At 36.3% G+C, this 16,163-nt stretch overlaps 1 protein-coding gene across 2 annotated transcripts in view; it reads right to left on the reverse strand.

Moving 5' to 3' along the window:
• LOC117159393 (dipeptidase 1) overlaps positions 1–16,163 on the reverse strand; it is a 237,171-nt gene that overhangs the window by 4,068 nt on the left and 216,940 nt on the right. Inside the window, exons 3-6 of one of the 2 annotated variants that reach the window (XM_033339179.2) lie at positions 8,762–8,894; positions 7,514–7,702; positions 6,129–6,328; positions 1,436–1,596 (exon numbers count right to left, since the gene is read on the reverse strand). In XM_033339179.2, the coding sequence (XP_033195070.1) occupies positions 1,436–1,596; positions 6,129–6,328; positions 7,514–7,702; positions 8,762–8,894 (683 nt within the window). Of the gene's footprint in view, positions 1–1,435; positions 1,597–6,128; positions 6,332–7,513; positions 7,703–8,761; positions 8,895–16,163 lie in introns of both variants that reach the window. The other variant, XM_033339178.2, reaches the window with a different exon arrangement.

A 16,163-nucleotide genomic window follows, 5' to 3' on the forward strand; every position in this document is an offset into this window, starting at 1 on the left:
GACTTCGATGTCCATTCATAGAAATGGCTCATAACCGGACCGCGGATATTTGTGCAGATTCATTTTTTTTTTCTTTTTTTTTATTATTCAATTTGTACTTTACAATTTGTCTAGCTGGACATTCGGTAAATTTGTTTAGCTTTATTGCTAAATAGCATGTGGATGGCTACCCCCAGCGAGATACCATCTTCGAGTTTGTATATTTTATTTCTTTAATGAGATCAGTGAGGTGTTTTCTCTTTAGACTTCTTTTTACGAAAGATTCGTATTTTTGTAAAGGCAAAATAATGGAACAGAACGTAAGGAGAAACTTGTCTCACCTACCGAGCTATGCCAGGTGCTAGACTCTGAATATTCTACGTACATTTGCGTGTTACGAACATTCTGTGCATTTTTGCATATTTACATCCGTAAAGATCCACCGGTTGCTTATAACGAAGACGACTTTTCTTCGTGTTTATCTTTTTCCAGGCAAGCAGAAAAATACCGTAGGACCTTTTATGAGTTTTTCTAGACAGATATATACGTCGGGAATGAATCATATTTGACGATATAAACGATCTTTTGATTTACATACATGTTTAATTGTGTTGCGGTTATACAGGGTGGTTGTTATTAGCTGTATTCGATGATAATAACCTAAAAATAGTACATACATGTTAGATATATAACACGTAGAAGCCTCAGATGGTAACAAACGAATAATTGTCATTAAATATACGATGTATACAATTTATATACAGGGTGGTTGGTAACTGGTGGTACAAGCGGAAAGAATTCTACGCGAAAAAAGAAGTTGAAAATGTAGAATAAAAATTTTTTTTTAATTTTTCCATCGAGACAACGATCTACAGTGAGATCCGTTATAACGTACCGCACGCGTACCGAACGAAAATTCAAAGTCGATTTTCTCGAAAACAAAGCCTCAAACGAAAAATTTTTATTCTATATTTTCGACTTCTTTTTTCGCGTAGAATCACCCCCTTCCGCTTGTACCACCAGTTACCAACCATCCTGTATATAAATTGTATACATCGTATATTTAATGACAATTATTCGTTTGTTACCATCTGAGGCTTCTACGTGTTATATATCTAACATGTGTGTACTATTTTAGAAAACGTTATTATCATCGAACACAGCTAAAACGTAAAAGTTCCAAGTAACAACTGCAGAAATTGTATACATCGTATATTTAATGACAATTATTCGTTTGTTACCATCTGAGGCTTCTACGTGTTATATATCTAACATGTGTGTACTATTTTAGGAAACGTTATTACCATCGAACACGGCTAATACGTAAAAGTTCTGAGTAACAACTGCAGAAATTGGAAAGTTTCGAAAGGTTTATTTATTTGCGATTGTGTATTCTATCGTGCATATGTATATGGATTTGCGCGATAGAACGTGTTAAAGAAAAAAATGTACCTACTTGTTGATACCATCGAAGTCGCCACCGACACCGATGTGGTCCACACCAATTAGGTTTTTAATGTAGTAAATGTGCTCGGCAACGTCGGAGACGGTCGCCTGAGAGCCACATTTCACGAAGTAATTATAAAACGTCACCATCACCAATCCACCGTTAGCAGCCTACAAATGAAATTCATTATTATATGTTGCATCGTTCGATAAAGTCGCTCGAAGTTTCGATCGTACTTCTTATAAAAAAACTTATCCGAGTTTTAAATCCCATACTTTCGTGTATCTTCATCCAAAAATTTAAAATGGCTGGATGGTATCAGGCACAATAGCAGGCAAAATTTTTGGGATACGATGGAATTTGGAAATTGAAAAGTTCGAAGGATCGCGTGTTCAAGGTTCGCAAGATTAAAAAATTTGGAAACTCGAGTGTTTGGAAATCTGGGTGCCTGAACGTTCGAAAGTTTGAACTTTAAGCAAATTTAGATGGCTGGATGTTTACAAAAATTTCAATGTCCGAAGATTCGAGCGTTTGAAAACTTAGAAACCTAAAGATTCGACGCGTTCGATGAATTTTTCAGGCTTCGGTGACTCGAAAACTTGGAAAATCGAAAACTTGAAAATTTGAAGATCTGGCGACTGGAATCTTTCACCTGAAACATATAAGGAACACGCTAGCTTTCGGATCGACGAAAAGTTCGATTATTCCGCTCGAAGTCTGAAATCTTGGTCGTGCCTTGTATTGACCGCAAATTCTGACCGCAACTATCGTCACGCCTTCCTCGATCAAATCTACCGCAATGTTCTCGCGTAACCGCATTTCGTCTGCATCGTACGTACCTGTGTTTCCTCTTTTGGGCAACTGTACTGTACCATAGAAACCTGTCGCAAACGAACCTAAATGTTGGTCCAGAATGTTACGAATCTTATTTTAAAGAACGATCTGTGGCGGATCGGTATCAATAGGACGCCGACAGATCGAGGCATCAACGCGGCGAAACACCTCCCGGGCGATCCGCGGGTACCAACCGTCAACACCAGAGGGCTACTACGACGACAACGAGTCTGTCTATCTCGCTAGCGGTCGAATATACGGGCGCACGATACAAATAGCGCACGATACAAATAACGCACCTAGCGAGACTCCCTCTACGTCTAAGGTAGGGACTACCGGGCATAGCCTTACTGACGAGTCCACTGGTAGTCCCGGGACGAAACGCAAACTCCTCTTTTCACCTATCTCCAACCACACCTTCGCCGAAGATCTTTCTTATTTTCGAATAGATAACGAATGAACGTTGTTTTATTCGAGAGGAAAGAATTTATCGACGGTTTAACATCGTAAAGTAAATGTAATAAAGTCGAACTTTTAACAGATTCTATATTGGATTCTTTTCTAAAATTTCTTTCCACGATTCAGAAACGTTATAACGATCGACGACTTGAATAAATCGTAAATTGTTCTTCTCTGATATTTTCTTTACAGATTTAGCTATGTAATGCTTATTATTCCCTTTGATCAGAGAATTGCATAGGATATTACTGGCTTATAAGAGAACCGAAGATCTTTTGTAACCATCGAGTAACGGAAGAGCACTTGTGAAATGCCGATCTCGGACAGTTTCAAGCTTCGTAACGAGATAACTCTCTTGTCAAGCTAAAACAATGCGTTTACACAGGTTTCTATGTCAAAATATCGCTTAATAATGTTCACTGTGTAATTTTTTGGAATGTTTAAAAAATTCATCTCAATTATCGTAAAATAACTTTTACTTGATTTCCATTGTATTATTATTATTATTATTACTATTATTATATATTATTTTCATTTTATATCGAACATATACTGTGTCTATTAGTCTGTTTAATATCGATAAAATACATCTATGTACCTATGTATGTTATGTCTCAAGAACGTGTATAGGTATGTGTTTTACGACTATAAAATCAAATTTTCCATTCTTTTCCAAGTACGAGTTACAAAGTACGAGGCAACGAAATCCGATTAGAAATACGCAGAATGTAACAGTTAAATTTATAAAAATTGTGTTACAATTCCATCTTGCTGTATTCGGGCTTCAATTTTTGTAAAATGAAGCATTCTCCTACGCTGATTCCGCGTGTATCTGCGCAAAAACATGTCAAACATGAAAAGAATGTCAAACACGGCGTAGTTATCAAGTTGATGATGTATACGTAAGAATTAAAAGTTCTTTCGGGTGGTTTTACAGTTACGAAACGCAGCGTAGAATTCTAGCGAGACGAGGAAAAATCTGCCACTCGAGGGGATTCGAGGAAGAAAATTGCGGTTTGTGGAAAGATACGAAGCCAACGAGGAACAGGGGAACAGATAAATCCGTTAATTTCTCGCCCTACTAATTTGTCGTTTAACGAGGGAACGCGAAGAGGTTTCCTATAATGGAGCAGAAAACCCGACAATAGAAACGAATAGCCGGTGGTAAATGTTTCGTGTCACTGGGAGACCAGCTGCACAGATAATCGTCCATCCTCTGGAGAGGAAGAAGAACGATCTGGTGCGAGAGAAAGCGCGAAAACCGTCACTTTTCTTTTCAATTCGACGAAACTTATTTCGCAACAAATCTACGTAGATCGTTAACAGATCCTCGAACAGGACTTTTATTTGACAAACGTTTTACAAGCTATCGTATAGCAGAGAATATTTTTCCACTATGCACAGCGCTACGAATAATTATAAACTCAAACATATTTTCTTATGTTATTGTAGGGACATATGCGTCTTAGGATGTATAGCGGCATATGCGTCTTAGGACGTCGCGATACGCAGATGCTTCACATAGTTGTTCTGCCACAGAGGATTAACACTGCACGACGCACATAATGTAATAGACAAACTCTGGACAAAGCTTTCGGTCCCCCTTCTCGACCAGTATAAATAGACGACCAAGTTCTCCACGAATAATGCTACATAAAGCCATATTAAAACCTATTTGGACCTATGGGATCCAACTATGGGGAACAGCGAGTAATTCCAACATAGAAATTCTCCAAGGATTCCAATCAAAAGCTCTAAGATCCTTAATAGATGCACCTTGGTATGTTACCAATGAAACAATACACAGCGACCTTAAGATAGCCACAGTTAAAGAAGAAATATCCAAATTTAGTAACAGATATAATACAAGAGTTAACAACCACCAAAACCCATTAGTTACTCAATTACTTGACACGACGGATCAGACTAAAAAGACAATACCCTTCAGATTTAAGCATTAGATTCAACTAGAATCAAACATACTATAAACTCTTATAATCCAAGTTACAGTACCACGCCAAAATAATTTACTTATAATTCTCAATTGATTGTAAAAAGTTTACCAAATAAAAAAAAAGTTCTCCACTAGTCAGTAGTAGTGCGAATGAATATCAGTATCGAGTCAGTAAGTCAGTCAGTCGAGCGAACTAGTATAACGAATCAATCTTATAACGAGTATCATCGAGTGAACAACGCTTGCGATTAACTTTGTATTCTACACTTTAAAATATCTGTAAATATAGTTGATTAAATTAACTCGTCCGATTATTGATTTAACCAACAACACGTCACACCGTCCACCACATTATTTTATTCGATTATTATTCTTATTAGTGATTATTAATCTTATTTCCAAGAAATCACTGTTCACGTCTGGACAAGCGAAATTGCTTTTGTAAGGGATAAATCGAACGCTGTAGGATATCAGCTCCTGATCACCTCCGTTACACGGAGAATTATCGTCCTTCGTAAATGAAATAGAAGACAGAAAGCCAGTTTTTCAACAAGACAATGTTGCTATTCGTATAGCCGGTGTTAGGAAGCCGTGGTTCCAGGATTTCGTGGTTCCAGGATTTCCAACGGAATTATTATCATGGCTAGCGTCGAGTCCTCATCTGAACCCGATCGAGACCTGCGGGGAATTCTACGAAGAAAAGTTTACGAGCAGGAGAAGTCACCTATAGAAAATATGGTTGAACTTGAATAAAGAATGAAATCCGTAGGGGGTGGATATTCAGAACGAAACTTTAAGTAAGTTAGTGGATAGTATATCTAACAGATTAATAGAAGCAACAAGAAGTAAAGGAAAATACACAAAACATTTAACGAAATCTACGAGTAACATTGACTTTATATCTTTTTTGCAGTGGAATACACAATTTTAAGAGGAAATTGTAATATTTTTTAGACTTCGAAAGAAGACAATTTTTGTTTGTTGCATCATCAGTTTTGTTTTGTATTGTAACATGAAATTATACAGACAATTTCGTCGATGTTTCTTCCAATGTCATGACAAATGTTAAAATAAGGTTTGAGTTTATAATTATTCACCGCACTGTATACGTATGTCTCTATTTTTTCTCCAACAACGAAGATGATAATTCAGTTCGAAATATCTTTTAGAAAATTTTCAGAATTTTTATTATTTGTCGGCTGGCTTTTCTTCTTATTTAATACCAAAGCTCTGACTTTATGAAACTTGAATTTAATTTTCGTTCTGCTCCTGAAAATGTGTCTTTCCGTTATCTTTTTCTCTTCTCGAGGGAGGATCGGTAATTTTAATAATTTGAATATAATTAGATTTATTTTCTTACTCGTTCCGATATATTAATCTTTTTCAGCGAAATTTTTATCTTAATTTAAATTTAATTAAACGGGAAAACAGTCGAATAACGTGGCTTTTGCTTACCAGCTGCCTTAAAATGTCGTCGGGAACGTTCCTCGAGGAATTACAAATAGCGAAGGCCGAGGAGTGAGAAAAAATGACGGGTGCTTTGCTGGCTCTTAAAGCGTCCCTCATGGTTGCCCTCGCTGTATGACTAAGGTCTATCAGCATTCCCAGCCTATTCATTTCCTGAACTACTGTTTTCCCGAACGCCGTTAGACCGCCTCCTAAAACAAACGAGAACTTAGCTTTCTCCCTCTCTCTACTTACCGTCGAAACATTTATCTCCCTGATACAACGAAACTTGGAATTTTTCATTTTCCGATCGTGTTATGCTATTACTATATCTTTTTATAGCTTATATAATATAATATGATAATATAGTAACGAGTACAATAAAGATTACATAATATACTATGTTTCATTGGATATGTACGCGATAGTCGCGATATCGAATATTTTTAATTTCATTGTCATTTCAGTGTGAAAAATGTTGAAGTAATTACTTCGAGAAAAACTCTACACCTTTTCTTTTGTATATCCGTGACCCGGAGAATACGCTGTTACGAAGAGAATAGAATTCAGTGAAAAAACTTGAAATAAAGAGAGGTGCATATTACTGTGTCCTTGAATATAAGTTTTGTTTTGGGTTGCAAGGTCTAGAAACAAAAGAGCTATAGGTAGATTTCTATCGCTGTTTCTTGTATCCTTTAGCTAGAGCTACACAGCAAAGTTAACTTTTTGCTAATGTCCTTTGCCATAAATATATGAACGTGCTCCCTATCATCCTTCTTCTATTGTATTGTAACACTGAAAGAATGAGGATCTGGATCAGCATACACTATACCTGTACTTATACCTATACTTATTTCAATATATTTTTCTATTACAAATGCATCCACTCTTTCCTTTAGCAGTCAACCTCGACAAATTAAATTCACCATATTGTACTTTATTAATTATTCGACATTCGTTCATCGCTAGCAGTAAAATCACTTGCAAATCATATTGCCTTTAACCGTATTTTCTATGTGTTCTTACCAGTTAAGTTATATTCTACCAGTCAATCTCAACACAAAATAAAGTTGCATTGCAAATATTTTTGTATCTAGATTGTTATATATTTATAAGAAATTTCAAGAAATATATAAAACACCCCAAACACACTCGCAATAACATTTATTACACAATCTCAACACAAAATAAAGTTGCATTGCAAATATTTTTGTATCTAGATTGTTATATATTTATAAGAAATTTCAAGAAATATATAAAACACCCCAAACACACTCGTAATAACATTTATTGGATAGAGCTAATTTCTGTTTATTTCTCGCTTTTTTTTTTTAAATTACGTTCGTAGAAAGGTAAATTTACTTAAATATTCACAATTCATCTATATTACTCACCATCCTCCTCTTCGTCTTCTACCGACGAACTTTTCGCCCACGGTGTGTTACAAGTGTGCGTGAGCGTGAGATACCGTACACCCAATTGATACAGTGTTCTTAAAACAGCTAAACTGCTTCCTAGGCTATGTCCACCTTCCACCCCAATCAATGAAGCTATCCTGCCTCTTTCGTGAGCATCCAGAATCTCTGAAAATTAAGTCAGTATCATCTGTACAATCTCGTTTGTAGACATAGTATTGAGTTATGTACCGGGCAAACGTTTCTTAATCTTTTGAATTGTTTATTTCCTCGGTCTTGTCCCTTCTAAGCGTTAACTTAGACTGTTAACCAACTGTTAAGTGTTAACACTTAGCCAACCGAATAGGGAGATCTCCCCGTTTGGTCACGCAACGATGTTCTTCGCAGAGGGGAGATCTCCCTTTTTCACTTTAGCAACGCGTTTTCTTTTTTTGTTTGTTGTTATTATCAGTTATGTTTACCTGGAATTGTTCTCAATTAATCGCGCCAACTTTTCTGCTTTTATAAAGTACAGTATATAATAAAGTACACCAATTTAGTGGTGTTAAAATTAATTAAAAAGTTACACTGTCGATTATGACTAAAAATAAAGTTACAATCGAACGATACCACACTGTAAAAAAATATTAGAATGCATTATGAATTTTTCATTTCGCGTTCAAATCCTGTTATTTATCTTTAGTCACCTTCAATGTTTTTAATTTTACCTATATTTTGTTATACTTTCAATTTGATGTTTTGTATAAACAATATCTGAAATCGTTAAATAAAATCATAATTAACCGCTTAAATAATTTTTAGATTTCTTTGTGTCTTAAGCAGTGAATATTAGTCCTCGATGAACTTGGAAAAATGCGCGGTGGAAACGCGCTCCGTTGGCTAAGTATTAACTCATCGAGTTTGTTATATCCTCTTTTGAAGAAAACAAAGAAAAACACCTATTTAACATAGTGTACGTCCAGCTGGACAAATTGTAAAGTATAAATTAAATAATAATAAAAAAAAAAAACATAATGAGAGACCAAGTGTAAAGACAAATCTTTCTTGTTAATCATCGTAGTCACTTATCTTTGCTATTTCGTTTTTTTCTTTAGTTTATCACGCTTATCACGCCTATTATATTTTTCTTTCTTTTTAACGATTCGTCTGTTTAAGAAACAGAGGGTAGCCAGGAAGCGGTGGAGTTCTGATTTGTGGCTGTTTCGGATAATCGTGAAAGATACTAACCCGTTGAAGATGCAGCGAACTGCATGTGTTGCGAGTACTTCTCTATGAGCCTCTTAATGAGGTCCACCTGCTCCAGAGTCAGCTGGACCGCGTTGAGATGCTGCGACTCGCACGGCACGTAAGCAGCCCAAAACTGTGAACAAGGTACGAGCCGGATTATTCTTTGGTTAATTAGGAACAGCAGAGAAAGGGAGGGAGAAATATCGTCGACGCTGAATACACTTGCAAGGAACGTAGGTATGCGAAAAATGAACGAAACTTTTCTCTTTTGAGAAAGTCAAAACCGTGTGTTTTCCGCACTATATCTCCTTTAGAATCTTTCACGATATTTCTAATTTCGTTTCTCCGCACGTTTTTAGAACAAAGTAATTCGTCGTTGTTTGAAAGACACGTAGCGCCTGACGTTGATGTATTATGTCGCTATTATTTTCTTATTTTTGGATGTAATATCTCAGCAATTTTGCTGATACTCTCGGCATTTCAATTTTCATATTTTGAGGTCTTTGCATTTTATTAATATTTTAGTTTTTTTTAGAAATATCTTAATTCAATTGCTTTTCACTATACGTTACATTTTAGCGTACCACGTTCCTCTGACTTCTCTATACCATATACTTTTTAATTTTCTTCGTTCCCCTCTCATTTAGCGGTTTAAAAGGCGATTTACATTTTTATATCGATTTTTATATCGTTCGATGATTAACTCGCAAGATCGAGAATATTTTGATAAATTTTTGAATTACCTATATTCCATACGTTCCCTCTTTTATCACGTAATCCATTATATCAGTCAGCTGAGAAAGTTGGGCGAACAGAGTTCGCAACACATTCAACTAAAACGTCTGATGATCGATGGGGAACGCTGCTCGAATTTTGGTTCATTATTGCAGTTTAATAAGATCGTTGTCCATTATTGTACTCCAATTTATTACGTATTACTTTATCCTGCGAAACTGTGACAAATTTTACGAGGGTGGTTCTACGCTCGTGATTCATCGTACCGCAAATATGGTATCACGTAGCGTCCATAAATAATCGTCTGCATGAAAATTCGTTGTAACTTGCGGTTAATCGGGCCACAAAGATTGCAACGATATAGTTATAGCAACTGGCGAGGTTCAATTTCGAATAAAAATGAAGATACGAATATGTCAATTTCTCGTTGTCTCTCGTCGTATCCATTTTCTAATTTAATTCGATCTCAAATTTGCAGTTATTTTCAGAATTCTTTGAACGTAACGAAACGCGTCGATGGATCATAACGAGTACCAAAGAATTTTTACGACGACGGAGCTTTCTAAGTTTGAAATTTCAGTGACGATGAAACTTTGGAAGTAGCGATCGATTATTATTTGCAGTTTTATTGGTTTCACAATTTTTAGATTCATTTCAATAATAAGATTGGACAATGCGTGATATAACATTTTTCACGCGTTCTCTGAAATATCGATTTCCTCTTAAGTTTGATATTTTCGTTGTTTTCGAACAACGCAACGAGTAATGAATTTTTATCGACGAGCGGAAGCTTCGAATAATAAATAATAAATAATAAATAAATAGCAGGTGAAACTCCGTTGCTTTCGTGAAATGATTAAACGAATCGAATCGAAATTTTTGACACGCATACCGAAGTTAAAAAACAGTTCGATAATTTATCTTCGCCTCCATCTATTTTTATTTTCATTTTGATTATTCGTAATCGAAACTCGTCTTGTCCGGGCAAGTAGGAAATTATTTTTCGCCACAGAATAAATTGAATTTGCAGAAAATTGAAGACGAGAGTTGGTCGTGTAAGACAGAAAATGCAAAGCTGATAGGAGGGACATCGAAAAAGAAAATTGTTGCGTTGTGGTTACGCAATATACGGAAGATGATGTACCAGAACATAGAACATTTTTTCATCTTCCGTTTTCTCTTACGTATACAGTCCTCGCCTGGGAGCGGAGATTGGTTTCCTTTATGGTTCCTTGTGGCGGACTTCTGTTTTCCTTAGGGAGAAACAAGTGCAACTGGAAACGAATGAATTACACGTTCGTTGAAACTTATTTTCTGATTCAATTTTCGTAATACTCTTCTATCAGCATAGATGGACTCGTAAGAAAATAAGAAATTCGTTCAACGTTGTTAACTTGTTATTATCGTAATTCGCTGGCGTGTACATATCACTTTGTTTCTACGACAGTTCTTGATATTTTCTCTGGTTGGACCTTTTTCTTTTTATTTGGAAGTAGCTTACAATCAATTTTCATTGAGAATTATAAGTAAATTATTCTAGCGTGGTACTATAACGTGAATAATAAATGATTATCGTACGTTTGGTTCCATCTGAATCTAACGTTTAAATCTAAAGGGTAATGTCTTTTTAACCTGCGGATCTAATCGGTCGTGTCAATTAATTGAATAACCAGTGGTGTTACGAACGTTCGCGAAGAAACGCGATCGCGAGGAATTTCTTGCTACAATTCTGATAATCGACGCCGCGAATCAGTCGTTCCCCTGTTTCGATTAAGATAACAGAGGTAGTTCAAATGATTGTAACACTGAATTAACAGGGTTAATATAAGCTTCTATTTCCAACAATATTTAAAATTATAATGAACACGTCACAAATGATTTAACGATGATACAATTAGTTTGTTTTGGATTTTATTCGTCCGAATCTCTCGATACACTCCGTTTGAATCCTCATTTGCCACTGACTGCCCTTCGGTTTTGTCCTTCTCTGGGAGACGACCCCCACCACGCTCGGTTCTCGCAACCGTTCGCGCCTATGATCACGTATGCCACCTTCTTTGTGTAAAATAACGGACCGAAGGCGAATCGATGTTTCTAGAACTCGCTGCTTGACGACAACTATGCGTTTATCTCTATTTTGTGTATATCTCGACGGTCATGTAAGACGATCTGTCTGCGACACTGTAGTACCAAGGAAGACGGTTAGGAACACGGCCTATAGTAAGCCTATAGCCTATATAAGCCCAATAGTTAATTCTTATGTTATATCTATCACCGAATTTGGATATTTTTTCTTTAACTGTAGGTATCTTAAGGTCGCGATGTATCGTTTCGTTGGTAACATACTAAGGTGCATCTATTAAGGATCTTAGAGTTTTTGATTGGAATCGTCGAAGAATTTCTATGTTGGAATTACTCGCTGTTCCCCATAGTGGTTGCACCTAAAATGGACAATAGCATTTTCCAATTCTTAGGCTTTACTTGCACTCCCTAATCTCGTTAGATCTAAAGTGCACAATATTTTTCAATTCGTTCGTTATTACGGTAGAACCACGTTCATCTGGACTCCATTTATTCGAACGAAATTCCAGTTAATGTCCGATCAGCCGAACTTCTGCCGGCTCGATTCACTTGTCTGAACGCGAGCCCCTATTATACGAAGGAAAAATAATGGGTAACGAGGAAAATCGGTGATCTCCTATTAAACGAACTCCAATTACATAAATTACTTGCCCGTCGACAAATTCAGATAAATCGAGTTTTATTCTGATTTTACGGACTAATGATGTAGCCACCTACAACTTTGACTACTCGGTGTGCAAAGTTGAATTAAAAGATATTAGGTCATACGAAAAGCTTCTTTCGTTTTATAAGGAAATAATGGTGCACAACATGTTCCGTTTTATATTATTTTATCGAATTACGTATGATCCATTTTGTTTTATCAAGATAAAGATTACGACGTTCGACAGAGTAGGTCTCGTGTTTGTATTAAAATTTGTATTGTTTGTATTGTAAAAGACGCGTCTGTAAAAGAAAGACACTTTCCGGACAACCTAATGTAGTATCGTGGACGAAAGACCTAAGAGATATCGGCCGAACTATAAACAATGTCGCGAGAAAGCCGAAGTGCCGACTGGCCCAACGATGTATCGTCGATCCTTCGATCGAATAGTTTCGCGGAAAAGGTTTGCGTGACTCTGGCCACGAGCGGTTGCGGAACACGTACGTGGTGGGGCTAAGATAAAAGACAAAGGGACGCTAAGGGAGAAAGACGAATTAACAGTCAGTGTGAGTTGAGAAGTCGGAGAGTGCGAGTTGAGAAGCCAGAGAGTGTGAATCGAGAAGTGTCAGGGAGATAGCGTTGCTAGCGTTCTCGAGAGAATGTGGTCCGCGTAAGAGAGAGCGTTGGATCCGTGTTGACGCGAGTTGCAAATTAACTATCTAGTTGTCTTAATTATAATACGTTATTGTGATTAGTTCGCGTTAAACAATCATCGTTTCCCGTTTAACCAACATCTGTTTAATCCGTTTATTGTAAATAAACTAATTATAGTGAAGATCTTACGCTAATATATTGCAGTTTGCCAGACTCCATCAAACCTGCTTTATCCTAACGTTATTATTCTCGACAGTTGATCGTTCGTGTTGTCTCCTAAAACGCAAACTATCTTCAACCGAGTGGAAAACTAAACCGCGAAACATCGTACAATCTCGTTCTCTAAATTCCATCGTACGTTTCGTAGGTGGGGATACGCGTCGCGATTCCGCTGACGATTCTCAGGATCGTTGGTTGCTGCGACGAATGCTCGGCTGGGTGGCGCGGTAATGGCATATCCAGCGCGAACGTGGCAAAAGGAGAAGAGGAAAAACGAGAAACAGCCGAGCAGGAAGAAAGCCAAGCGGCTAGGTAGCTGCTACGTAAAAAGAAGCAGTCAGAAAACCTGGAGAACCGGTAACGAGCTTGCGGTGGAAAACGCTGGCGCAACGCGCAGAGAGGGATGATATCGGGCTTGCTCGTGTTTGTGCAACGTAATATCGGGCCGTTTTCTGTTTCGCCAGCTAGTGCACACTATCGTTGCCGTGTGTTTCATTATGTGTGTCGCGTTACACGGTTACCTTGGCGAAGAAGCAACGTTTTCTGTGTCATCTCGCGGCAGCCTTGTCTTTCTTAATATTGCCGCTCCCGGGTATATCCAGCTCGCTGCGCTGAAACGTTGCTTGCCGGATTTCAAACGGCTCTCACCGAACGACGAATATTGCGTCGACCGTCCGTCCGATTTCTGCCCTTTGCACGCTGTCTCGCGTGAAATTCCAAACGTTCTATACGTACGCTATCGTTCGTAAACATCGCACGGGCATAATTTCGTGGATTTGTATGAACGGTACAGAATGTTATTAATTAATGGAGAAGTAAATAGGCAGAAGCTATTTCCGATTTTCATCTCCTGCGTATTCTGACTCGTATGAAACTGCGAGCGTTTCCTATGTACACCGACGTTCCTAAGTATCGTTCGTATTGATAGTATCAAATATTGATAATTAATGGCAAACTAATTAGAGATTAAGTATTTACTACTTGCTTGGAGTTTCTGTGAAATAACAAACAAATATATCATATGGTATATGTATCCGTATGACGCGATATGAAATTTAATTAGAATTAATCAGGATAGTTTCTCTATCGTAGAGAAATGTATCGTTTTGTATGTTTCTGCGTAGTTTGACATTCAAACGAGTCGAGGGCAACGTATTCCTTAAATGGTAATGCTTTTTGTTAGATAATCGTGTTCGAAAATAAATAAACTTTATCGCGACGTAAATATTGTACGGCAGCTAACAAGAATAAGAACAACGTCCGAGTCTCTTAGTTTATAATTTTGCCATCGAATTACACTCTATCATAAATAAACAAGCGTTTATATTTACTTTAGAGCCGTGATATATAGGTATTTTTCAAGAAATTTTAAAAGAAACCGTACAATTGTCTGATTTTATTCGTTCTTCTTTCGTAATTTAATTTTTGTTTTGTTAATTTATGAAAGATGTTAAAAAATGAAGGTACTTAGTATGTTATAAATAATCGTGTTCACACGAATATGTATAAATGTGTGATGATACATTCTGTGCATATCTGCTTTCATTAATAGCGAAAGACGAACCAAAGAAAATTTGTGTCTTAGAGGAAACTGGATATTTGGAGAAAATATGTTTTTCTGTTATCGATGCGATCCAGCTGAAAGTTTCCTTTCTTTTTGTATAATACAGCAATATTCTCGAGATAGCTTTTATTATACCTGGTAGTAATTACTGAAAGCGTTACTTTTTATTTTCGTACAGCTTTTAAGCTCTGAAAGGTTTTAAAGCGTAGGCAAACGAGACTGGAAAAGACTTTCACGGTAATCCAATGGTAAGCAGGGTATAGAAGTTATTCTCTTCAATCGACATGGAAGGTTATTTGCAACGCTGTTTCATCGTAATGGTTCCTCTGTTAGAGCGAAATTAGTCGAATAGGATTTAATGAAGTGGACATACAGATTCTGGTAAACGGTTTTGCAATTAAGTATTCCGGATGCGGTTCTTTTCAGTGTTCCCCTTTTCATTATGAATTTTCCCATATAGTGTACGTTAACATTTCATCAGCAACTTTCCCTTTGACGTTTTACGTGTCAGTAGCGTTTTATTCAATCTTTTAAATATTCATTTTGCAAATTCTAATCATCCATTAAGCACAGAAAGAGTAATTACTTTAATTGGCAGAATAATTTTACATACAGAGAAAATACACTTTAGTTCTGAGATCAATATTCTCTGAGAAAAGGGCATATATTGCAATAAATAAATATATGGTGACAAACATATGACACGTGACACAATTTCTCTAAAGTTTGCTCTTTTGCTATTGTATTTGACATTCTACTACATCCTATATGTTCCATCCAAAGATATTATTAAAAAAATACGACTAACATATAAAAATATACATTTATTCTTTCAATTTTTGCAAATTATATAAAAACTGTTAAACCTCATCAACGACAAATGGAATGTTTTTATATAACTAGGAAGATTTAATAACAATTCCTCCTTTATAAGTGATTATCTATTGCAGCATCCTTGTATCTTAGCAACAGCATTGTATTTGTCATTCTACTACATCCTATATGTTCCATCCAAAGATATTATTAGAAAAACACTACTAGCATATAAAAATATACATTTATTCTCTCAACTTCTGTAAATTACATAAAAACTGTTAAATCTCATAAACGACAAATGGAGTGTTTTTATATAACTAGGAAGATTTAATAACAATTCCTCCTTTATAAGTTATTATCTATTGCAGCATCCTTATATCTTAGCAACAGCATTGTATTTGTCATTCTACTATATCCTATATGTTCCATCCAAAGATATTATTAAAAAAACACTACTAGCATATAAAAATATACATTTATTCTTTCAATTTTTGCAAATTATATAAAAACTTTTAAACCTCATCAACGACAAATGGAATGTTTTTATAGAACTAGCAAGATTTAATGACAATTCCTCCTCTATAAGTGATCCATTGCAGCATCCGTACGTTTCAATGTTTTTGGATATAACACATATAAGTAATTCCTCCTGAATAAAAGATAACTCAAATTTAATCAAATATTAAACT

The sequence above is a fragment of the Bombus vancouverensis genome, chromosome 1 (assembly GCF_051014615.1).
Source record: "Bombus vancouverensis nearcticus chromosome 1, iyBomVanc1_principal, whole genome shotgun sequence".
In the NCBI taxonomy this organism is placed as follows: Eukaryota; Metazoa; Arthropoda; class Insecta; order Hymenoptera; family Apidae; genus Bombus; species Bombus vancouverensis.